This window comes from Dermacentor silvarum, chromosome 9 (assembly GCF_013339745.2).
Source record: "Dermacentor silvarum isolate Dsil-2018 chromosome 9, BIME_Dsil_1.4, whole genome shotgun sequence".
NCBI classification, from domain to species: Eukaryota; Metazoa; Arthropoda; class Arachnida; order Ixodida; family Ixodidae; genus Dermacentor; species Dermacentor silvarum.
The window spans coordinates 26941388-26965550 of record NC_051162.1 but is presented as its reverse complement, the minus strand read 5'-3'; the positions used below and the strand labels follow the sequence as shown (position 1 = coordinate 26965550).

The following is a 24163-nucleotide window of genomic DNA, read 5'->3' as shown; positions in this document are numbered from 1 at the left end:
TCACTAATTATTCTTGACACGTTAGCAAAAGAGTGGGTGTAAGTTTGCGTGCTGGTTGGGGTAGATGTGTCACGTATGTAGATACTGTGCGCGAAACCTACTATGAGAGGAAGCGGCACTACTCCTGTTATTGTTTAACGAGCGGTACTCACTCTTGCCGACGTACCGGGGCTGAAGCCCCTTTTTGAAGGTTAGCAATACAACGCTGGCGGATGAGAAAATTAGTGCATCTCGCGGAAAGCCGTACATCTCGAAGTGCCGGAAACATGTACGAACAGTTCCAGCAGCGGTCCGCGAACTTAGCCCCACATATTCATTCTCCTTAAGATGCCAGTCATTATTTTTGCAGCCAACTTCTGCACACGTCTTCAATCCACATGATTCAAACCAGCATGAATGGAGTACAGTGCGTTAGTGAAAACTCAGTTGCATTTACGACAGCTGATAGCACAGAAGCAAGGTTGAATCGGTAATGGTCTCGTATTCGTGCGCGGTCGCTGAGGAGACGTATGGCGCGCCGCAGTAAGCGCCATCTCCTTTCTCTAGAACAAACTGCTCCGCGAAAAGGGTCAATACCTTCAGTTGTGCTTCGGCCGTGTGCTTCACTGTTCGCATTTCATTCTTTCTTTCTTCCTTTTTTTTATGGCATAGTTTGAATACCACCCGCCGTGGTTGCTCAGTGGCTATGGTGTTGGGCTTCTGAGCACGAGGTCGCGGGATCGAATCCCGGCCGTGGCGGCCGCATTTCGATGGGGGCGAAATGCGAAAACACCCGTGTACTTAGATTTAGGTGCACGTTAAAGAACCCCAGGTGGTCCAAATTTCCGGAGTCCCCCACTACGGCGTGCCTCATAATCAGATCGTGGTTTCGGCACGTAAAACCCCATAATTTAATTTTAGTTTGAATACCTCCTGTATAGAGTGGTGAATCGGCCGATGTGGCCGCCATCTCTCGGAAAAAAAAGCAGAAGCCGACGTCGAAATGTGGCCTCGCATGATTATGCCGCGTGCAAGGTCCATTGGCCCGAAAGGACCGCAGCCTTCCACTCGACCACTCTATACAAGCCTGATACAGAATCTACGTGCGTTCTGCATGCTTATGTGTGTGTGCAAAGGCTTGGTTGTGTGTGTATGTGTTTATGTGCGCGTGCGGCGCCGTAGCGTCACATAAGACGCCATTCTAAGAAAACTACACATTTCAACTTGCCACCCATAACCCGAGACGCCACTGTATATAGGATCGGTTTGCGCGCATTTAGGACAGAACGCTACAACCGTTACTGTGCGACGCACAGTTTTCTTCAAGTCAAGGCCAATCAGGAGCATTGGTCATGTTAACGTTCGTTCGCGGTTGTCTTACTGGCGTGGCTAGGTCATGTGAAATATATATATATATATATATATATATATATATATATATATATATGTCAGTAAACATGAATTCTTCAGCCTACCTTTCAAACGTAAAGAACGTGACTGGTGCTACAAGGTTACCAGAAGAAGTGTTTACTTTCAACAGTTTCGACCGGTGGACCGGTCTTCACCAGGGTTTACAAAAAAATGCCTCTTCGGCACTGACAGTGAAGACAGCAGACAGCGTTCCTGCTCTTTCTCACATACATCATACAGAAAGGGACAGTGGTGACATTGATCGAATCTTTCTAGGCGCATTGAAAGATGCAGTGAGAGAGGGTAGCGTGGATACATGCTGTCTATTCGAAAATTGATAGGCTGCCTACCGCTTGCTGTTTCCTCCCTGTGCGCCTCAGGGGGCGAGCGGAAAACTAATAAATTTAGTTTCCTCTGCCCCGCCACTCAAGCAGTCATTCTCAGTCACTGGCTACCCCTTCTGGGAATCCGCACGAGCTGAGAAGTGGTGTCCGTTGTCCGGGAAGCAGTTCGAAAACTGCACACACACACGAGGGCCCCCTAAATCTGTGAGCCCAAGGACGCATTCGCAAGCAACCCCTCTTTTTTTTTTCGCACCTAAGCTGGACCACGGGGATCGCCGGAACGGGCCGTGCCTTATATATGTGTATTGTGACACTGTGCTACTTTCCGCAAGCTGCCGTCTTTTTGTCTCCTATCCGGGCTCCTTCCCTATTGCGCCACCAACGCCCCATTCAACTTGCCCTCTCTACAGCTACAGCGGCGCATGTGCTCTGGCTCTGCGCAGCGACCGTTTCCTCCTTCCCTCTCCGGAGTAAACGGGAATCTAACTACCGCTACTCTCAGCCCCTCTGCCCTTCTCCGCTTTATGACTTTTCTTTCTGTTTTCTTTCTTGTCGTTTTTTTTTCCTTCTTGCTCTCTCCCATTTCTCACGGGCCTCCTTGCCCTAGGTATATCCTCTTGCCCTGAATCTTTGCCTTTTGTAAATCTGTCAATGCGCCTAGAGAGATTCGATCAATGTCACCACTGTCCCTTTCTGTTTGATGTATGTGAGAACGAGCAGGCACGCTGTCTGGTGTCTTCACTGTCACTGCCGAAGAGGCATTTTTTTGTAAAACCTTATGAAGACTGGTCCACCGGTAGAAACTGTTGAAATCAAACACTTGTTCTGGTAACCTTGTAGCACCGCTCAAGGTCTACACACACACACACGCACAGATATATATATATATATATATATATATATATAGATTGGGGCAATGCAAAATTTAAGCCGCCACTCCTGCCTTCCCGCCGTAAGGATTACACTGCGTTCTATCGCAGGCTGCTTGCCTAGGCTGCGGAGTGCAGTTTTCTACGTCGTACACTTGGTTTTCAGACTTTTTCTCATAGATGTACAGCTGGATAAAGCTCTAGAAGCGTGCGGCAAAGGCGTCGCTGAGGTCATTCGAAGCAGCCAGCCAGCCATTGTTGCTTTATCGTCTTCCAGGAGCGTCCAATCCATGCTGGGCAAGGTGGAGGAGGAAGCTCGACTCAAGGATAAGCAGCTAGCGGAAGCTGTGGCTGCAGCCCGCAAGTACGAGCTGGTGAGAGACTATCGCCTATTTCTAATCGCTGCGTTAAGATGCCTTGGTAGGGTGGCTGTGCACAGTCGTTAACGGTTATGCCATGAATGAAAATGAATGAACCAATATGTCGGAGTAACCTCGGCAAGAACGATACTTCGTCGACGTTTATTAAATTGCACAACTTATCCTATCGGTAATTGGGTCAGAGTTAAAGGAACAACCCCGCTTACTACGGAAAGGTGCGAGGATGGACGCTACGTCGCATTCGTCCTGTCACCTTTTCTGTGTCTATCGCGATTATGTTAGAACATATAACTTAAGGAACAATCAGAAAGTCAAAGCAAAGAAAGCAATTATTTCAAAATCCTGCGTCACGATTCCGACAATGAAAAAAGTGAAATGTGGATGAAATTCTGAGCTTTACAACCGTGGATGGCAACCTCAACACCTAAACGAAACAGCGAAGCGGTATTTCGCGAATGGAACGGGGTCAGCCTGACGTTCAGTCAGCTGCCATACAATATCACTTACCACAGTACGTGATTCCTGTCGCGTGGACCACGTTCAGCAAGGTTTTCCCATGAGAAGTGTATGGCTTTAGAAATAAAATGTGCAATTTCATCAACTCAGTGAATTTCCTACATTCTTAAGCCCAACAAGTGTATTTTCACTGGGATGTCCTCAAGCTATTTTCTATTTTTTTTTTCAGCTTCAGTTTAGTATTAGTTAAATACAGGGAATGGCGTAAAGATAATATACAGACGAGGGTCCCAAAGTCAAAGATTGCAACGTGACCCTCGTTGTATATAGCTTTATAGCCTTCTTTTTTAAATCTCCTAGCGCACGCGCAACCCGACATAGCCACGCACTAAACATCGTGCTTTTCAGGGCACATATAGACTGTTTTAAATTTTCTTTTTTTTTTCGCTCACATTTTAAATTTGGAAAAACTTGGATGGTTCGCTACGCGCTTTGCCTTTTGCAGAGTTTATTGAGCAATTGCCTGACCATATCGCCTGTTAATCTGTTTGTATAATCTTAGTGATTGTTCTTTTGATTGTACTAAAATATTGTACCCACGCCTGCTATGTCTCGAAATAAAGACAGCAGTATTTGTAGATAAATAAATTAATTAAAATAAAAATTACTTTACAGCATTATTTCTGGTATTCATTGCCTAACTGACTGGGGCGGATAAAGCATTATTTATTTCATTTCATTTGCGGTGAGGACTAGTACGTAGTGGACGGTTGTTAAAAATTATAATGCAAAACAGCACAGTGAAGCACGGGTGAAAAAAAAAACGCGCCTAACCCGCCATTTTCATATCACGATTATCTTGAGCAGTGGCACCAGTACACGGTTTGTCTGCTATTGCAGAAAGTAAGATTGCGATAATAACGATGGGCGTGCAATGAGAGGAAACGTCACGCCTTGTATACACATACCCAATCAGGATCGGCTCGATGAAATTGTTTTGTGATTGTTTGTTTTTAATTTCTGGGTTAGCGTAATCCAGAATAAGGCTATTATTGTACTTTACACAGCTTGAGATAGCATGAGGAAAACTGAATATTCGAATATTGAACTAACAGGCGAATGTGGGATAGTGCTTTTTCTTTGATTAGCGTGAGGAGCGTGATTATCCGAGTAACCACTCGGATAATCACGCTCCATGGCGACAATAACATCATAAAATGCAAATTAATCATGAAAAGGCTTGGGTTTCCAGTCCCCTGTAGACATATATTCACTCAATATGGACAAGTAAAATAATTTCTATATAGGCGCGCGAATAAAAAGTCTCCTGGGTTGCGTAAAATGTGACTTAATAAGTTATAGCTTGATGATTCAAAAAAGGTGATTATTGCATTTTCACAACTTGTAATGCTTACTGTGTATGTGAATTCAAGTGCTCAGAAGAACATGCTGCTATATGAGCCGACGCAATTTCAGGGCGAGTACGGACTGTCGGACGCCGTTGCCGAAATACGAGATCTCAAGAGGCAGCTGGAAATTCGTGACCGGTGAGTAGAGGTTTGCGAAATGCGAATTAAAGCATCAAACTTAATTTTAAATAAAGAGCGCTCCAGATTTCATGAAGCTAACTTGGAAATATGAAGCAAGCAGATTCTCCTTTCAAGGTGGTGACAACACTTTTTTTTGTAGACAACTGAAACATTGAATAATCTAGATACTTCGTTGCAGAAGTTCTCACTTCTAAAGTTCGCGGAAGAATGGCCTTACAATAATATTTGTTGATGTGTATGTCTATTGTTCTCTTTAAATTTATTTATACAACCCTGACAGTCCTAAGCGTGAGACACCAGTGCTGTATATAAAAAACTTAAATAAATACGTAAAGTTACTATGACGTCTTGGATCCAAATCACGACAATATCACTGATTTCAAAGACTAGAGTCGGCGTGCCTTCTGAACGAGTAAATCACAGAATTCAGCTGTAGCAAAAGTAGTTAAAAGGAAAGCACGCTTTTTCTTGTTAGTGGCGTCGTTTCCTCGACACTAAAGCTGCTTCCCGCGGATGCGCTTTTTGCTTCAATTACAAGATCTTGTATGTAGACTTGTAAATGAATGTGTTATTTTAAAGCACTGGAGCCCACGATGGAGTTGCGAGGTATCGTGGCTATGATCGGAACTATTGGTTTGTATACACAATAGCCAATCAGTCAATGATCCCGTGGATGTTTCAAAATGGCAATAAAAAAATTCGATTTCTTCTGAAGTGGAGCATTCAAAGGGATAACAAGGTATTAGAATATTACACAGAGTAATACCCCTGTCACCTGGGCAGATTCATTGCAATTTATATCCTGGTGGCACTCCATACATAAAATCACGCTAGATATCATGCGCTGGTACACTCCAGAAAATAATGTTATTTGCAGGTGATGGCAATCGCGATGCGTCGACGACTATAAGGAACAAGAAAGGCTGCAGTGAATGTGCAAAATGTTCTGAAATGTATGTGTTAGTGCAAGAAATTAATTTTTAGGTTGATGGTACTCACCCGCAACTTTTATATGTTTTTGTGCTCGCACCGACCGCACTTATAATACGGCGCTAAACATGACCGACAACGCTGTTGACAACATTGCTGGGTACGAAAATTTTCCAACTTTTCGGAAAGAATAAGTTAAGAGTTTTTCCAAAAACAACGAAACAATTAAAAATAAAATACAAAATATTTGCTCTAATGAATTGTTCACTTTTAATTCTTTTATTTCGTCGTGGCCACTCTTCGGAAAGGGTACTCGTTCAGTACAGAAACGCATATTCCAACGAGAATGACCGAACTGCCACCCGTCGCTGAGTGCTCATGCGGTTCGCGTCCTGCAATACACACAGATAAGCACTCAGTGAGTTGATGAGGGTGATAAGGAGTGATGAGGGGTTTGTGAGTCTCATTACGGTTGATAATGGATCGACGCGACAGATAAGATGTTAGAGCAATAAGGGCTTATGAAGGTCTGATCAATTCTGACAGTTAATAGGCAGAGATAAGGGTTGGTAAGGGTCGGATCAAGTCTGATAAGCTTGATAATGATAGATAAGAGTTGATAAGGGTCGGATCAAACGATAAGGTTATCAACCGATAAGGTTGATAAAGACAGATAATGGCATATAAGGATCGGATCGATTGCAATAAGGTTGATACCGTTTAGTACCGTCTGCTGTCGGGCTAGTTGGAACATGATTAGAAATGGTTCTATAACTAGGTCTTGTCCCTACGTCATTCAGGAAAGCTTTAATTTGCAGATTTCTAGGCTTGGCTCAGCGGGCTTCACTACTTCTTTAGTGACTTTGGTGAGTGAAGCTTTGTTGAAGAAATTTCGGCGTGAACCTAACCACGCTTCGAATGATTGCGGAAAGAAACGTAAAAGGCGTCCTGATGTCATTCCGTATTTACACAGAGTGGCTCATTCGTTAAAGAATGTGGCTTCTAGATACAATGTTCCGGAATTGTTTTCGGCTCGCCGGAAATTTTCTCGTATTTGTGCTCACCTGACTTCCGTAAAGAGTGCTGAGCGTGTAAAGAATCACACAAAGTGTTTTTTGAAGAAATGTTCCGTTGGTGTCGTGTATAAGATTCCTTTAGAGTGTGGGAAGGTATACATCGGCCAAATTGGCCGTTGTATAAATGATCGCCTACGAGAGCATGCACTATCAATCAAGAATGGGACAGGTTCACATTTGCCTCATCACTGCAAAGTGTGCACGTGTGAACCTTTGTTGGAGAACACATGCATACTACGGAAAAGTAAGGATACTGTGGCACGGGAACTAGCAGAGGCGATGTACATAAGAAAGTTTGTGTGACCAGTGTATCAGCGTTCCGTCGTTGTCTCGTTACGAGAATGAGTTTGGTTGCCTTGCTAATAAAATGTGATTAGGCTTGGTGTCTATCTTATGTGAACTCATTGTTTGTGTTCTTGTACGCATGCATGAGGGTATATAACTGAAGTATCGGGAAAAACAAGTAGCATTTGCGAGTGTGCGCCAGTCCTTGTCTTTTATTCTGTCGCCCGTGTCTTATTTTGTGCGCCTAAATAACCATTTCTACGTTGATATCGCCGGTTAGATTGATGAGGGTCTATACTGGTCAGATCAAGTCTCATAACATTGCTAATCACACTGGGCTGCGTGGAGATGAGCAAGTGGCACAATGGTTGCGCATACTTAGACAACTCCCAGAGGAGTTAGTGCCAGAATTTTTTGTAAATATTAGGCCACGAACTCACTCATACTTCTATCATACCAACGCCAATGAATTCTTCGTTAAGTGTTTCGTAGTGCGTATAACGGGTATGCGAGAGCACATGCCCGTGCGCCAGTTTTCTTTAGGCGAGAAACGCAAGAAGGAAATAGTCAAATGTTTAGCATTTGGTCAACCTCTTCATAAAACCTTCGCTTAAGATGATCATATGTGGGACAACTGACCCGTATGCACTGGAACCAAGATATTAAGGCCACTTCGTGCCTATGTGTTATGACTTTTCGAATCTGCGCATGCGTTTGATGGAAAGGGGCTTGTATATGAGCGGCATTCAACTATGTATAGTACGGTTGGTACTCACAGTTCTCTTACCTGGCTTTTCACATTTGTCAGCTGGCGCTCAATGTCCAGTTGCCACTGTATTCAAGAAATCGCTTACAGTAGACCACTCCTGTTTCTTGGACTATGTATTACGAGTCGCGTTTTTATCTTCTTTCGTACCGCTACGCCCAGGGAGATCGAGAAGCTGACTAGCCAGCTGAACGACATTGAGATGGAGGTTCAGGAAGAGTGCGACAACGACAGGAGCACCTCCCCGCGTCACCACTTCAGACCAACAAGGGGCGAGCTTGAGGAAAAGGTGCGTTTGACCTCCGAATCACTGTGCGGCGTTATCATGATTCTCCACGAGCTGCATCCTGTTAACATTAACTTCGGTTTAGTAGTTGCTTCCCGCAAAGAGTTTCACATTTTTTCTGTTGTAGGCGCGATTTTCATTGCAGGTCGCGCCACTGATAGAATGGAAACTAGTTGGTCTAGTTTGTTCAGGTTGTGCTTGTCGAAACAGAAATCGATGAAATGAGCGGACGATGACATTTATTTACACAGGAGCAGCTGGCTTTGCAAGAGAATGCTAAAAAACGAACAGGAAAGGGTAGATGTTCGGAGCTACTGTGTCCTTCGTCTTCATCTTCATAACGCGATAAGAGTGGCTGTAGAGGGGGACAGTTAGCGCCACATTTAATTGTTGTAAAAAATTTGCGCCGCGAAACCAATGCCAAAATGAATAAATAAATAAATTATTGGGTGTTTATGTGCGAAATACCATGATATGATTACGGGGCATGTCATAGTTGGGCAGCGTGCACCCAATGCACGGCCATACGGGTGTTTTTGCATTTTGTCCCATCCGAATGCGGCCACCGTGGCCATAAAAATGAAAAGAGAACAAATATGGAAACACTTTTGACCACGCCTGCACTATTTTAAACCATTTCACGCATGAAATAATTTTGCGCAAAATATGTCATGGTATCCCTTGCATACTGAAAAGAGACTTCAGGAAGGGCTCTACGGAATTTAACTGAGCCTATCGCATAAATTGTCAGCATTTATTACGGCCTGACAGTCCCAACGTGGGAGCGGCCCGCGTCAACCCAGGGTTGACCTTCAGGACTCAATAAAGTTCTCCATACCATACCATATACCATACCATACCATACCATTACTCTTTTTTGACTATAGTTGGTTCCGCGTAAGTGTACATAATACATACAAAAAGTGGAAAATTGTTTAAACGGCTTCAATACATTTTAAGATACGAAGGTCGGACATTCTTATGTTAGAGCACTGAATAAAGGCATTCGTGCTTGCACGGCGAGTTTTAGCGACGGGCGTGTTGTTCAATAGCTGAAATATTTTAATCGTATTTCTAAGCGCCGTTTTATTCCTACAGATACAGAGACTGGAGAGGGAAAATAGGCGTCAACGGCTGCGCCTGGCTGCTCAGAGGAGTATAATGAGGTATGGGTTTGGTGTTTCTCTAATGTTCCGGTAAGCGTCAAGTGGCGGAAGTCAATGCTCACTGTCGAGCAATACGTCAAAGATCAGAATACTAAAATAAAAGATCGATAGGCTCGTCGCAACCACAAGTATTGTATTGCGTCGAGAAACATTATTTTCGAAGCCTTAACTCAAACGCGTATGTAGGTGTTCCCTGCCAAGCTTCATTTTCCCCAGTGCACTACATACGGCGCCAGCCAGTTGCACTCCTTCGACTACGTCGTCATATCTTGCCCACAACCTATCGACTCCAATGACCCGCTCAGCATATATTCATGATATATCGAGCATGACTTCTGTGCGACGCATTCAGTGCGCTACTACATGTCCCTTCGCAACAGCACAGCGTGTTTGAGTCTCAGCAAAAGTAAGTCGATGCAAGAGACCAACCACAGCTTCATCGGGCACCTGGATGAAAGGGTAGCTGGCGAGAGAGCGTCACGTGGCAATATTCGAGTGTACTCGTAAAAAATGAAAACGATGATACGTAAAAAAATGCGCTCAAATGCCTAATAGTTCAGGTTAATGGAAGGTGGTCATTTCAAGACACACCGCATGGCTGCGCTGGGTGTCTTTATTGGATGTTTCACTTCGCGATTCATCTTGCTCCATTAACTTGACACAGTAACCGTATGGAGAAGCCCGCGGGATTGTGTACTTTGTGGCAACATTTCTAATCCCCAGTTATTCAACCAGTCGTCGTATGCTTGCCCGCTGGGCCTCTCGGAAGTTGTAATGCACCGCTACCCGTGCGCACGCTGCGAAGCAAGTCTCGCCTTGCAAATGAGCACGATATTTCTGAGCATCGAGGCCAAGTACTGAAGGTCTCAAATGCGGCGAGGCGAAAACGAGTGGCACGGGCACCATAAAGCGGCAGCAGTGCCGGCGGCTTTAGAACCTACGACTAACGAAGCAACGCCGCGGCATCTGTGGCAACACGTGCTCTTCTCCTAATTCAAAGCACCACATTGCCCATTTGGCGAATGAAATCTGGGAGAGACCGGTGTCAGAGGACGTTGCCCTGAGACGGCTTCTGTGCCTTTTATGGCCTCCATAATTGGGCCCCGCCCCGTTTTGTCTCTTGCGCATAGACATCATCGCTGGGCTGTGTGGACGCGAACGGGCGAATTAGACGAGTGAGTTGGACGCAACCCCACACGGCGTTGCAGTCAGTGCTGCCACACGTGGACAGCTGCGCATGCAGCTACGTGTTAAATCCGCGTGCCATGCAGCGTGCCATGGGTACGTCGCTGACCACTTGTGAAACACCTGCATCTTCCCATTCTAGAGTCACTAGAAATGGCTGTCAAACTCCTCAGAGTGTAGCGGGGGCATTGCCGAAATGAGCTGCTGATTGAGGACCCAAAGCCAAAACCACACAGATATGTCCACGTGATTCGAGACGTCAAAAGCAACTGGTCTCACTTGCGAGTGCAGGTGGTCCACGATTTTAAGTATGCATTATAAAAGCCGCTTATCTAATAATAGGTGGATAAATAATAATACAATAATATAAATATCAATCTAATGATAATCTAATAATCTAAGCAATAATCTAGTGGCTAAAAATTCGTGATTGCTATCCTTGATTGCTCTATTCGTTGGGATTTTTCGCGACGTATAAGCGGGATTCGCGAAGTGTTTAGCGCATATTAGTGCATGAGCTTTGAGCACTGTTTCAGCGAATCGTGTATGGATGCTAAAGTGTTTTTTTCTGAACAAGGCACAAGGTATTCTACTGGAAAGGGAAAACAGCGCGAAAAAACACGACAAGAAGACAAGAAGGGGGACACACACCAGCGCTGGTTTACCTGCAGGAAAGGAAGCCTTTTGTAGAGTGAAGGCTTCGCTTTTCATATAAGCGAGTTAAAAAAAACATAAGCTGATGAAATCTTTGTGCGTGAACTTGCTTTCAGTACTCGCATTGGGAAGCTACAATGAGCGAACATTTTGTAGTGATTATACAGAGTAAACATAGTTTGTATATACATTTATTTCAGATCAGCGTCCGAAGTTGAGAAAAAGCACCTGGATAACTTTGCCCAGACGTCACCCTTGCGGGATTCCTCAACTGAGAAGGTGTGTTCCCGTTAAATTTATAAATTCACCTCCAATGGTTCACATTAGGTTCGTATGAATACTTATGATGTTTAGTAGGTTTTATGAAGTAATTTCGCATTTAGAACTTCCACTCAATAACTGTGTTTATTATTATTATCGAGCTCACACAAAAAGTGAGCTCGAACCTAGACTAAAATAACTGCTCCTGGTAAAACTATTGGACTCTGTCTATCTCTACGACGTCGTGTGGGTCAAATGGAAATGGCTATCTGTGCGATGTGACGCCGGCGTCATCACCAGCGCGCGTGAACGGTGCGCGAAGAAATTGTTAGGATATTTACGGAAGGTTAGGTTAAGTTGGGTCTTGTACACGTGGCGCGCCAATCGACAAGAACAAGTGTTTAATTGCACCAGCCGTGTCAAAAACAGCTCCCCAGGCCGGCGATCACATCTTAGCGTATGTCTCAGTTACCCGCCGCAGTGGCTTAGCGGCTATATGGTGTTGCTGTGCTCAGCACGAGGTCGAGGGATCAAATCCCGGCCGAGGCGGCCGCATTTCGATGGGGGCGAAACGCGAAAACGCCCGTGTCCCGTGCGTTGGGGGCACGGTAAAGATCCCTTGGTGGTCAAAATTAATCCGGAGTCCCCCACTACGACGTGCATCATTGTCAAATCGTGGGTTTCACACGTAAAACCCCAGGATTCATTCATTCAGTCGTTTGTCTGAGTTCCGATCCGTATTTGTTTTCGATACTTCTTGACTGAGCTTGGCACGTTCTACAAATGCAGATCTTCGTACTAGCGCCAAAACTGGAGCGGCCTTCGCATTGGACACATAGCCTTTCCTGGTTCACCCTGACCGGCCGCGTACGAGTAGACACAGTAGATAATAACTAAAGCTGTGGCAGCGCAAAGCACTGTCACTGACCTTAATATACTGCTGTACACGATCTAGTGCACCGGTGTCTTCCTCCTTCTTTTTTTGCTCGAACCACGTTGAATGTATTTACGGTGTAACCCGTGTGAGGAACCGGTGCGTTTATTCTGCACCCCGCTAGTCTACTGGTCGCCGGCTCGGAAGCAAAGCTGGGCTTAGTCGACTGTACTTGCATTTTAACTCCATTTTCGACATTTGAGGTAGTATCTGAATCCGCGTTCCAGCAACGGCTCCCACGCGGCAATAGAACCTAATCACGACGGCTAAGGTTTTTCCTTCTGCACCCGCAGGAAGCATGCGCAGAGCCGGAAATACGTCTGCGCTCCATGTTTTGAATACCAAATATACGCAAGCACTGAATTTTCTAACACGGTGCATGCAGCTACAGCAACTCATTTCATACAGCCGAATCACCACCAGTGCTGACTACAATCAACATTATCCGCAGCATGTATTCTGGATGCCACTAAACATCAAGAAAAATCACGCAAACGTTGTACATGGAGTGAGATTTGCTGCTGCTGTAACACACGACCACCTCCTTTCCATTGGCATTGCAAGGAGCCAGTATCCGAACAGTACATTTCGTCGTAGACGACTGAAAATTTTCTGTGTGTGTTCTGTAATATTAAAAAAAAAGAGTGCTTAGAAGAATAGTGCAACAGTCACAATAGCTAATGATGTAGAAAAAGCATATCGTCAACGTTAGATCAAGAATACGGCACGAAATTAACAAACAAGAGCTTACCGAGCGATTTAATAATGACTGGCACTCGGAGAGACCGTGCACCCCTGTGCACTTGTTCCTTTTCCTTGTTGACCGACGGCCGTAGTTGGCAGCTTACTGCGCGTCCGGCAACTCCTATTTCGGTAAAGTTTGAATTTCGTAACCTCGAGCTTTAAATATATTTTTGTCTGGGCATTCCACAGAAAATTAGCATAAGAGCAGCAAGGAATCTCCGTTTCTCTTTATTCAGATCCAAGTTCATCACAACGGCCGCGAACCACGCGGCGATTTACCGGACATGAAGTCCGTGTCATCGCTGCGTGAGCTGGCGAGAAGTCCGACCATCATTAACGAAGACAGTGGTAAGGAAAGAAGATAAATAGCTCTTCTTCTTAGTGATCTAGTGATTTATCTTTACAGAGAGCCTCAAAGAAGAAACATCAATGAAAGATGACAAGGTAACTATCCACCTGATTTTTATTCCATCATTCACCAAAATATTGTGCGCATAAATTATGATGCATTTGTTGGGGCACCGTGTTTAAACAGCATGGAGTGACAAAACAGAAAAGGTCGTGTTTCTAAGGTGAAACATAAACGCATTTTTATACCAAGTGGTCGCTTTTGCTTGATAAGGTTTAATGTTGCTTTTCGAACTTGTACTGCGACAAGTCGGCTGATACCTGAAGCAATAACCGCAGCGGCAACACCAAGGGCGCTCGAAAGGTTCAAAAGGTTAGCGTTCGTCCTTTCGACGTTCTTTTGTCCATTTTCTTAACGTTACCATTATCGCTTTTAAGCTGTTGCTTTGTCTGGAAATAAACATGCAGTCAGGTAGCGATGTTCGCAGACTCTTGAAGCAATGAGCGCCAACACCTGCTAATATATGTTTGTTTAAACTGTCTGCGAAAGTAAAAACACGGATAAGTTTTACTTTTTTTGGGACGCAATAGATAATGTTTAAATATAACCGCTGTGACCTTCGAATGAAGCCTGACAGTAAGAGAGGGCCCGTAGCCTTTGAAGCGTCCTAAACATAATATTTCTAATTACGTTCACCGCACATAAGCTGTCCCAGCCGACCTTACTCTTTTGTGTGCGTCAAGGCGGTTACCTGGCGACAAGAAGACCGGGCTCAGTTTTTACCATCTACAGAATTTTGAGCATTTATCGGTCGCATAGATTGCCTGCCACCACTCATGCTGAAACTCGTGTCCCAAGCTTTTGACTACGCGTATGCTGCGGCAGCTCGTCATAAGGAAATAAATACAAGAAATGAAATTGTCCTTTTTTTTTAAATGTGAATAGCATTATTTCCTTGCTCTAGCTGTTTTGAGACTGCCTATCTGTCTATCTATCTTTTTACGGCAACACAGTGGCTCAAGTTGTCTACCTGCTTGGGCTGCTAGTTGTGTCTTTCGGGTGGATATTCCTTCGTTGTCGTCTCAATGTCATTAGACCATCGTGATCTAAAGCTGCAATCACATGCACGCGATTTTCGACCGACGGCGACCAGCGACAGCGACGAGCCATAATTTGATCCGTCGCGGAGGGCTGTCCGTCGCTTGTCGCGTCCCCAGTTTCTCTCGCCACCAGAAAACATCGCTTGTCGCCAGGACGTCTGCGAGGTGGCTTCCTTCGGTTACCGCGTCATTGCGTAACAACATGGTAGCAACCAGTACAGCCACTTCATTGTGAATACGCTCTCGCTACTTGTTATCTGCCGCGATAGCAAGAAATGAGTGATAAAATCAGCAATCGCTTCGTCTCATGTCTTGCTAAGTACAAGGTTTCGGCAATTTATTGTGGCTATTAGTGAGATCAGTTGTTTATTTTCATGTTGTTGGGCCTGAGACGCCACCGGGAGCAGCGGTGATGTTTTGATTGTTACCAACTAGATGGCGCCACAGCTATTCCCACTGTCGACTTGGAAGACATTTTCACGGCCGATGACGGCATATTAAAGCTAATCTAATAAATTTGGGTTGAAACATTGGCCTCGTAGCAGGTTTGGGATGTTTTTTACGGCCATACGATTGTATTTATTTGAACAACAATGTAAATTTGTCGTTACTTTTTATTTCGCGATGTCGCGTCCACGTGGTTGCTCCACCGTGCGAGACGACAGCGCGACAGGGTTTGCCGTTCGCGTCGCTTGTCGCTGTCATTAGAATATCGCGTGCATGTGGTTGCCGCTTTACTCTCATCATGGCGTCATCGTAAGTCATCGACATCATACAGTCGTCATGCCTCCATGCACGTGGGCGATCATGGCAAGCGAGTGCCATAGCAAAGTGTTACAATATCGGAGTATGTGGCGTATAGCCGGAGCAATGAAAGTCCCATAATTACCACTGCATATGGTAAATAAACGTAACTTTAGGAATATGGTTTGCCGCTACATAGCTCGATTGCTATTCGCAGTACCATCGATATTTATCTTGAGATGAGTTCTGCCAGAATTTTTTTTCTTTGTCATAAATGGTGTGACCGACCTGCATTCCACTGGTAGCGGTGGTAACAACATCAAAGCTTTTACACACAAGAGAGCCCTGTTTGGCCTTCAATTGAACTCCAGAGCGCTGCAGGAAAGTTGTAAGTGGCCGTGCAGTGCAATCGGGAATAGCGGAGCACAGTCCTGGTCTATTAGGTGTGCCTAAACAGGGAGGCGAAGTCCGACGCATCACTTATGCTTCCAGTATGCTGGTATTCTTTACTCTCCCATCCCCCTCCCAAAATTATGTGGACATCAGGAGTATCACGAGGGCCAAAGCGCATGCCAGTGACAAATCTTTTTACAAGCAAGAACAAGGCTGTTTTATAGTCAGAGAGTTTGGTAGAGGACATACTTGACATGTTGGTATTTCTTTTTTTTTATAATTAGGTTTGATATGTAGCTGAATGAGTGTTACGCTTTTACGCAGTGCACTCCGGAGCTACCGGAGAAGACACAGTTAACAAAACATGTGGAGTGGAAAGGGGACGAAACTCCACCTTTAGAGGGGCACGAGTACAACCCGGCTGCTTATCCACAAGTCGCAGAGGTAAGATTAAGAATTAGAATTTATGCAGATTCAACGTACGTTTCGAAATCTATATCAAGCGAAGGCTTCAGTAAGTGGTTAATTAAATGATCTAAATCTTTTGAACATGTGCAATGTGTTTTGCAGCTTAGACATTTCCTGCCTGTGCGGAAAACTGTAAAACGCGGAAGGCCCCGCGACCCGACCTACGCGATCCACGTTACGCGGAATGCACTGTCTCCGAAATAGCCCACTTGTCATCAGGACATCTCTGGTACCCGCCCAGTTGACTACTGCACTTTTTTCCCAAGACCGGTCCCTCTTACTCGACAAGAAGCCGACCGTGGAGAGAGAGAGAGGGTCAGATGGTTTGAGGTTCCAAACCCTCCCCCCCACCATTCGAGAAATAGTTGATGCACCACTGAATAGATCTGCCAAGGGCAAGTAAACTTTTATAATTTGAATTGAAGAAGCATACGGCCCCAGGTTACGATTCGTCATATTGCCGAAAATGCAAGATAGGAAAATGCTTTTTTTCTGACTGAGCTCGCGTTTCCTTCATCGAATTAATAAAATTGTAATGCTTGGACACTGATTGGACATCCCGCGGACACAGCTTAGCAGCTTCACAAAGCCGTCGCCGAGAATTTCAATAAATCAGGTCATAACTTTGATGAACTGAAACTCTACATACTTCAGTCGAATTTCCGTTATGCGCGAGAAAGATCCACAAGTTCAAGACATTGCAACTAATAGGCATGAACGCTTGAAATGGAGCGTTAGAATCTATTCGTTATGCTAAACTTCAAAGCGTAGGCAACAGCACTTAGTTAATTTTCATTGAGTTGCTTAGTTTTTTTTCGTTATTCGATTGTCACTAATGTTCCAACCTCCCTGTGCTTTCACTCAATCCTTTCGTTCTTTTATTTATATAGTTACTCCCCCCCCCCTCACGTTTTCTTTTTTCCAACGAACACAATTTTTCTGCCGGCTACTTTCATTTGCTCTTTCAGACACGATAGTTCACGACTCTCCTGCGCAGCAGATACCGTCCCCCTCCTCCTCATCGTCTAGGCCCCTTCCAGGAAAACAGGAACCTGCAATGACACGTTAACCTGCTAACACACCACGCTGCCTCAAATTCCTCCACCGACTATTAGTACATTATATTTCTTTTCAATTCCACACCCTCCCCGCTAACACACTCTCGCTCGTTTCCTCACCCACCCGCCTTACCTTCTCTCCCCTCTAGAAGAACCCTACCTATATATACTGTGCGGAGGAAAGCATATGTTGCCTTGAAGAAGACAAGTCCACTTGTCGAAACGTTGGCTCCTGCTCTCACCTTGATCTCGTGTTGCTCATCGTCTTTTCTTTTTGTTGTTGTTTTTGTAAGGCACATGGCCCTGTCACGACTGCAGAACAGAGTGCACATCTAGGACGCACATAAACAATATAATCAGCATAAGTTTTATTAAGTAGCCTACATCTTGACTCATAAATATTATGACGACTGTGTTATTTACGAACCAGTTACTGACTTTAATAGCCAGATATCATTTCAGGATGATCTAAACAATGTTCGAAATTGTTGGCTAATGGTTCAAAACCGGAAGAAAACGCAAAGTATTGTCAACGTGAAGTCATCGTTATCGCCTTATATTTTCCCACGTAGTCGCAAACAGGCACATAGAAGTCGTTAACTCGTACAAGTGTCTTAGCGTGATGGCCTAATCTGATCTTCAGTGGTGACCTCCGTGTGACTATCGTCATCTCACCCGCAATCAGAACTTGAGGGTTTCAAGCGTTACTTCCGTAATGCCCCTCATCACTCGACTACTCGGCAGCCATCTGGAAAACTCACCATATTTACCGCATAAACGCCATTGAATTGATAAATAATCCAGTTGCTAAGTTTATGCATTGATTCTACTCACATAAAGTCAGCGTATCTTCATTGCAGGTGGAAATCAAATTACAAACTTGATTGCCTATCGCAGTCGCATTGCAAATCTGTCGTTATTTCACAAGTTTTTTGATAACCCCCTGCACCACGCCCGTCACTTTCGCAAACAGCATGCGTACCACTTCTTACAGGTCATTCTCAGCGTCGCTCGCCGTCGTGCCCGTATTGGCACCTGTTCGCCATCCATCTCTCTTCGTACACTAACCGACTGGGATGGTCCTTCGTACAGAATCGCAGCTATCGGCAGTCCACCAGGCTTCTTTTCGCTTCATGTGCCATTAATGATTTCGTGTTTATAAAAGATACCCCCCTCAGTAGTTGTAGTGGTGATTTTCCACAGCTTCGCTGGACATCCATATTCGCAGGGCCAGAATGGCGAGTCATATTTTTTTTTGTATTGGTCGTAAGAAAAGAAAGTGAAAGTAAAGCAATATTTTTTAAGTTTTCTTCACCGATATTTCGCACGTGTTGCTTCTGACCGTAGTATATTTGAAATTGTAAGGTTGGCAGATTTGTAATTTACAAGCTGCTGACTTGACCAAACCTTCAATACAATTACGCATATTCAAAAACCTAAATCATTTCCATTTAAATCCTCAATTTTATCCGCTTCCTTTTGCACGGCCAATTGTTTATGTATTTTATGCCACATTCGGAATATATTTTATTACTCGTATTTATTCAACTAATTAATTATCACTGGCAATACAAGAGTTTCTTGCTGTTGTCTCCATTCTTAAATTTTTATTATGAGCGGACGATGGCATTTTATAATGCGGTGCCGAATGTCTATACACAAGGATGACATCACGAAATCGAGGAGATTGTTTTGACGCTGCTATGATATTTCTCGCATAGTGATGCTAACTCTTTATTGCAGCCGCAAGTGTTACTGGTGAACGGAAAAGGCGCGTCACTTGTTCGGTTGTACGAGGAGACTGTTCGTGCTGCTAAGGCGTGGAGAGCGGACGCTCTTCGATGGAAAGAAGGCAGGCATAGTGGTGACGAGGAGCAGGTACCGATTTTTTATTCACATTCACAGCAGTCAACGAATGAGCTTTGGAATCGAACATGTGAACCTTCAGTATAGTCGTCGACATAATGTTGAAGTAATTTACTCGGCAGTATTGCTAAGAAAACAGAAAATAGCCTGTATAGCCGTTCTCAACGGGATTGCACTTGAAGTATCAACGGTTGGCTTATCTTCATGCCACCTCTACCTGAGTGACTGCTGGAAGCACCTGTAACGACTCGCATGCACTGCGTTTTCCTATTCATAGCGTTATCAACCTGTACTTGACATATAAGGGTTTCCGATAAGCGTGCAGTCGATTCTCCGCCACATTTAGCTCCGCACAAATTATGGAAAACAAATGATTTGGTTCCGATTTCACACCCGGTTAAATTTATTATTATGTAACCTTCACATGGTTATGACTGCCACTTCTTGTAAGCACTCACACGATGCAGTCTTGTAATTGACAGTTTCAACCCTTGCTGCCATTTTATTGTTTGATCTTGCATTGCTTACTTGTGTGACTCTTCCATCCTATGGTAGAATATTGCCGAGCTTCGCATTTGTTTCTGTGCTTCCTACTTTCTTTTTCTGCCTTCATCAAACATTAAACCGGTTGTACGTTTTCAAAGCATGGGTAATGTCCATAGGTGATCCCATTTTGCTAGCATACATAAAATATCATAATTTTTTTCTGTCTAAATTAAAACGCAAGTGTCTGTACTTAAACTTTGTGCACTAACATACAGGGTGTCCCAGCTATCACCAGCAAAATTTAAGAAAATAGGAGCGGCGTTACGCGAAGCAAACCTGGTGCGTATTGTTTCAAGTACAGTGTAGTAGCCACCAGTAATTTTTTTGTTACGTAGATCTAATTAGTTAATTGTAATTCATTATCTAACTCGAGAAGTACTGCCCTACTTATCAAAGTGTCAATGAAAAAAATTGTAGAGCAACATGAGCTTTCTGTTGCTCAATAAGTGTTACATAAAAGTGTTTTTCTGAGCGTGAAAGATGCCCGCGAATACACGCAAAGCGTCTCGAGCGGCCAGTCGCGCGGCAATTCTGCGTGTATTCGCGGGCTTCTTTCACGCTCGGAAAAACACTTTTATGTAGCACGTATTGAGCAACAGAATGCTGTATCGGGAGTTTCTCATGTTGCTCTACAATTTTCTCATTGACACTTTGATAATTAGAACAGTACTTCTAGAGTTAGATAATGAATTACAATTAACTAATTAGATCTCAGTAACAAAAAATTACTGGCGGCTACTACACTGTACTGGAAACAATACGCACTTAGTTTGCTTCGCGTAACGCCGTTGCTCTTTTCTTGAATCATGCTGCGTGATAGCTGGGACACCCTGTATAAGTGGATGTACCGGCCTTATTGTTGGTTATAAGGTGCCTGTCCCATGCGTGTTTTGATGTCAATCTGTCCATTGCTGCGAAAGCAGGGGGCAGCCGCCTCCGTCAAGCCGCTCACTGCGGCAGCACCCTCCTTGTAATCAAGGAATAGTAAAGTTCAATTGAATGGAATGTTTTTAATTGTCCTCTAAATCCACAATGATGAAATTTACGCAATAGTATACAGTGATCTACTTAGCTAACCACTTTTCTCATACATAAGAGTATGCTGAGTACGGAGTAAGTTGTGTTAAATACTAGATTTCTAATTTCCATTAACCCTGCTTCAGTTCATGAGATTACTTAATGAGATTACTACCGTAATGGTAGAGTAACCAATTCTAAAGCATTGCTGTGTGTGTGAAAGTACATGTGGTATTTCTCAAGATAGTTTGTCACGCGTTTAGCAAGAAGTTTTTTCGAAGGGTACACGGTAAATTTATTCGATCATCGTTTTCCAGCATATTTCGTTATCTATGGAATGTTTTGCGACCCCTCTTCTGATCTTGTGCTTATCGGGATAGGTGCCCGATATAAAGAATTCATTGAACGATTTTGTGATCCCCGGACCCACGATGTCGACGTTATGAATTTATCTGAGCTTAAATTCACCTGGTATGCCCGTTAGTGGCCACCGATATATCAAAAACGCTTGGTAATGTTCAACGTGATGCAATACCTCAGGTATTATCAGTTGGATAACTCTTGACATATCGGAAGTGTTCGCATTTTAAAAGGTCAGGACATATTCAGTACGGTTAAACGGGCACAAATTTGGCTCGTTGAGGCCGAACAGCAGAGCCTATGATTGCACTCCCGTTGTTTAATATAATTTTAAGTCACTTGCATTTAGATTGTAGTCCATTCGAAACATCGGGTTCCAAAAATGGCACATTGCCTCACAATACAATTAAGTTATTTCTCTTCCTCCATACGCACACAATAAGAATGGTGGACGGAGATATCAACGCAAAATTCTTGCTACTTACAAGTGGTGAAGAAATCTGGAGGAATGTTGGCCGCCCAGACTAACTTTCAAGTAAAGATCGCCCCGTCACGCATGCCAGGAGTAGGATTGAGAGTCCTGCGGTTGGTTCAGGCTCCGAGTGAATTTACAAGGGCCGGAAAACGTCGTCCGAAAATTTGCACTAAGTATGCAGAATTGCACCAAGGAATGGTCAGTCTCGCACTCAGTCGGCTTGTTGGTTGATTGGTGTGCTCCATCCTTCAACCGTATGTCTATCTTACCTATCCGGTTCTGTTGCACATGGCGTCAGTGAGATGTCAACGTAACTCTCCGAGTGCAGTGATTTAAATCTTCTGCGAACGCTGTAAATTTCCATGGAGGCACCTCATTTGACATGCACCGAAATCATCAACACTGTTGAAAGCGGTATTATGGCACTGACAGATCGTGGCGATGAAGGTATCATGGTTTGCGTTCCAAACTGTACCGGCGTATCTCTCGACAAAGGGTAGAGTTAATAGAACTCCTTTTATTTCAGTTTAAAGCGAAGCTTTTATGGCCGAGTTACCGTGATGTGGTGCGGCTTCTCTCATCTTGGTCAGTCAGTCAACGGGCTCACACAACTCTTGTTTGCTGAACGACAAAGTGGTGCGAGTAAGCACACCTCTTTTCTTGCGTACCTAAGAAAATAAATGCCTACATAAAACCAGAACAAATAATGTCGGCTCACCGATGTCTCTAAAGCACACCGACGTGTTAATGTAGTAACGCTTAATATTCAACTGAGTCATTGATTTACCCAATTTTCATTGAGTAATATATATTAGTTCGATATGTGCCGCAGCGTATGTGTCAAGCTCTTGGTCAGTCGTCCAAAGTGAGTATGCACCACTGTTGCTCAAGCTGTACAGATTCTCTTAACGTTGTTTGATATGTGTCGTACTTTTCCCTGCACACACACACCTCGTCGCCATCTTCCCTCCACAAGCGTCATACGCCACCTTTGTCCTCGTGACGTCTCACACTGTGCATCCGCCTGGTTTGGTGTTTTCGTTGCGCCATAGTTCGTGAGCAGTGTAGTGCACTAGCATAAATATTGCATAATACATACGGTTCTGGCCTTTGCGATGAGGGAGCATAAACATTGCATAAGGTTGTACGCTGTAGAGGATGAAGGTAAACAGAATTTTATGAATTCTCGTTAGTTGCAAATAATTTATTTACCACTTCACTAAAGCTTCACTTCACATTGATTATAACAAGTGTGTTTCATTTGCATAATTTTTATATCAACGTTTCTGTCTACGCGCAGTTAGCCAGCATCGAGGAGAAAGGATCAGCGCGTGTCCAGCTCGATCGTCAGGCGTCTTTGGACCGCCTGAAGGACCGCATCATCTTGGAGCAGCTAGGGCACCTTGAAGCATTTCAGGTGAGCATTTCAAGAATGAATGCGCTTAGTTTATGTTTTGAGTGTCCGAAAACGAGACGTTAGAGGAAGAGGTGAGGGCGCGTTGGAAATCGATGAAGCGTCTGATAGCCTTCACTGCAGGTTACTTTCTCTTACTATAGAGGCCTAACGAAAAATTTGCAAGAAGTTAGGAAAAGTTGGGAAATTTCCAGGCGAAAGTTGGAATCAGGTAGCGCAAGACAGGGGTAATTGGAGATCGCAGGGAGAGGCCTTCGTCCTGCAGTGGACATAAATATAGGCTGCCCCTGCTGATGATAATGACTATCTTAAATTTATGTAACTGCAACAAGAAGCAGGGACGGTAGAGGACGCACGCAGCGCTGACTTCCAACAGTGTTCGATTGTGAATAAGCAGACATATATCTGCCGACCGAAATAAAAAAGTACACAAAAATTCAAGTGATGTAAAATCAAGTAATGTCAGTACCGTGATTGTCGCCAACGTACAGCAGCTCGTTGCGCTGATCTAAATTCTAGATGTTCTACAAAAAGCCAAGACGCTGACCTTATAGGGTTACTTTAGTCACGGCCACCACATAGCTTTTCGCTTATAGATGCGCAAGACTGAAAATATGGCCCTTTAGTAAAGGTAGCCATCCTGAAAGTGTATGAGCTTGAAGGTGTCTGCGCTTATGTTGTGATTTGTCATACCTAGTATAAAAGTGGAATTGAATGCACCACTTTTTGTTTGAATGCAATTTCATTTGCATTTCACGAAACGCCCTGTTTGTGATTACGTACCATCCTTTCGTTGCTGACTCTGTGACAAAGCTAACGAACTTCAGAATTGCCGCGAGACCCTACGAATGTCGTGCCTATTCCCAACATTTTTTCAGTCTATGGGAAATGTTAGCAACGTACAGTGCGTTGATAGGTCACTCTTTTGCTTTATAATTCTGCATCGCGTACGTCTTGTGCTTGTTGTTTGAAACTGGGTAAGTTTTGCCGCCAGAGCTGCACTCGGTGCTTCAGTCATGTTGCGTTATAGTATCGTGATGCTGCGAGCTACAGCTGCAAAACGTCATCTGACCACAGTGTGGTTCGGAGCTTGATGAC

General features: G+C 44.1%; 1 protein-coding gene across 1 annotated transcript in view; it reads left to right on the top strand.

The window, feature by feature from the left end:
• The window catches only part of LOC119463500 (centrosomal protein of 290 kDa-like), an 83152-nt gene that overhangs the window by 6357 nt on the left and 52632 nt on the right, over positions 1–24163 (top strand). The window contains exons 3-12 of the mRNA XM_049655244.1: positions 2880–2976; positions 4915–4985; positions 8208–8334; positions 9430–9497; positions 11537–11615; positions 13512–13623; positions 13682–13719; positions 16186–16305; positions 19131–19265; positions 22952–23068. Coding sequence (XP_049511201.1) covers positions 2880–2976; positions 4915–4985; positions 8208–8334; positions 9430–9497; positions 11537–11615; positions 13512–13623; positions 13682–13719; positions 16186–16305; positions 19131–19265; positions 22952–23068 — 964 coding nt within the window. The remainder of the gene's footprint in view (positions 1–2879; positions 2977–4914; positions 4986–8207; positions 8335–9429; positions 9498–11536; positions 11616–13511; positions 13624–13681; positions 13720–16185; positions 16306–19130; positions 19266–22951; positions 23069–24163) is intronic.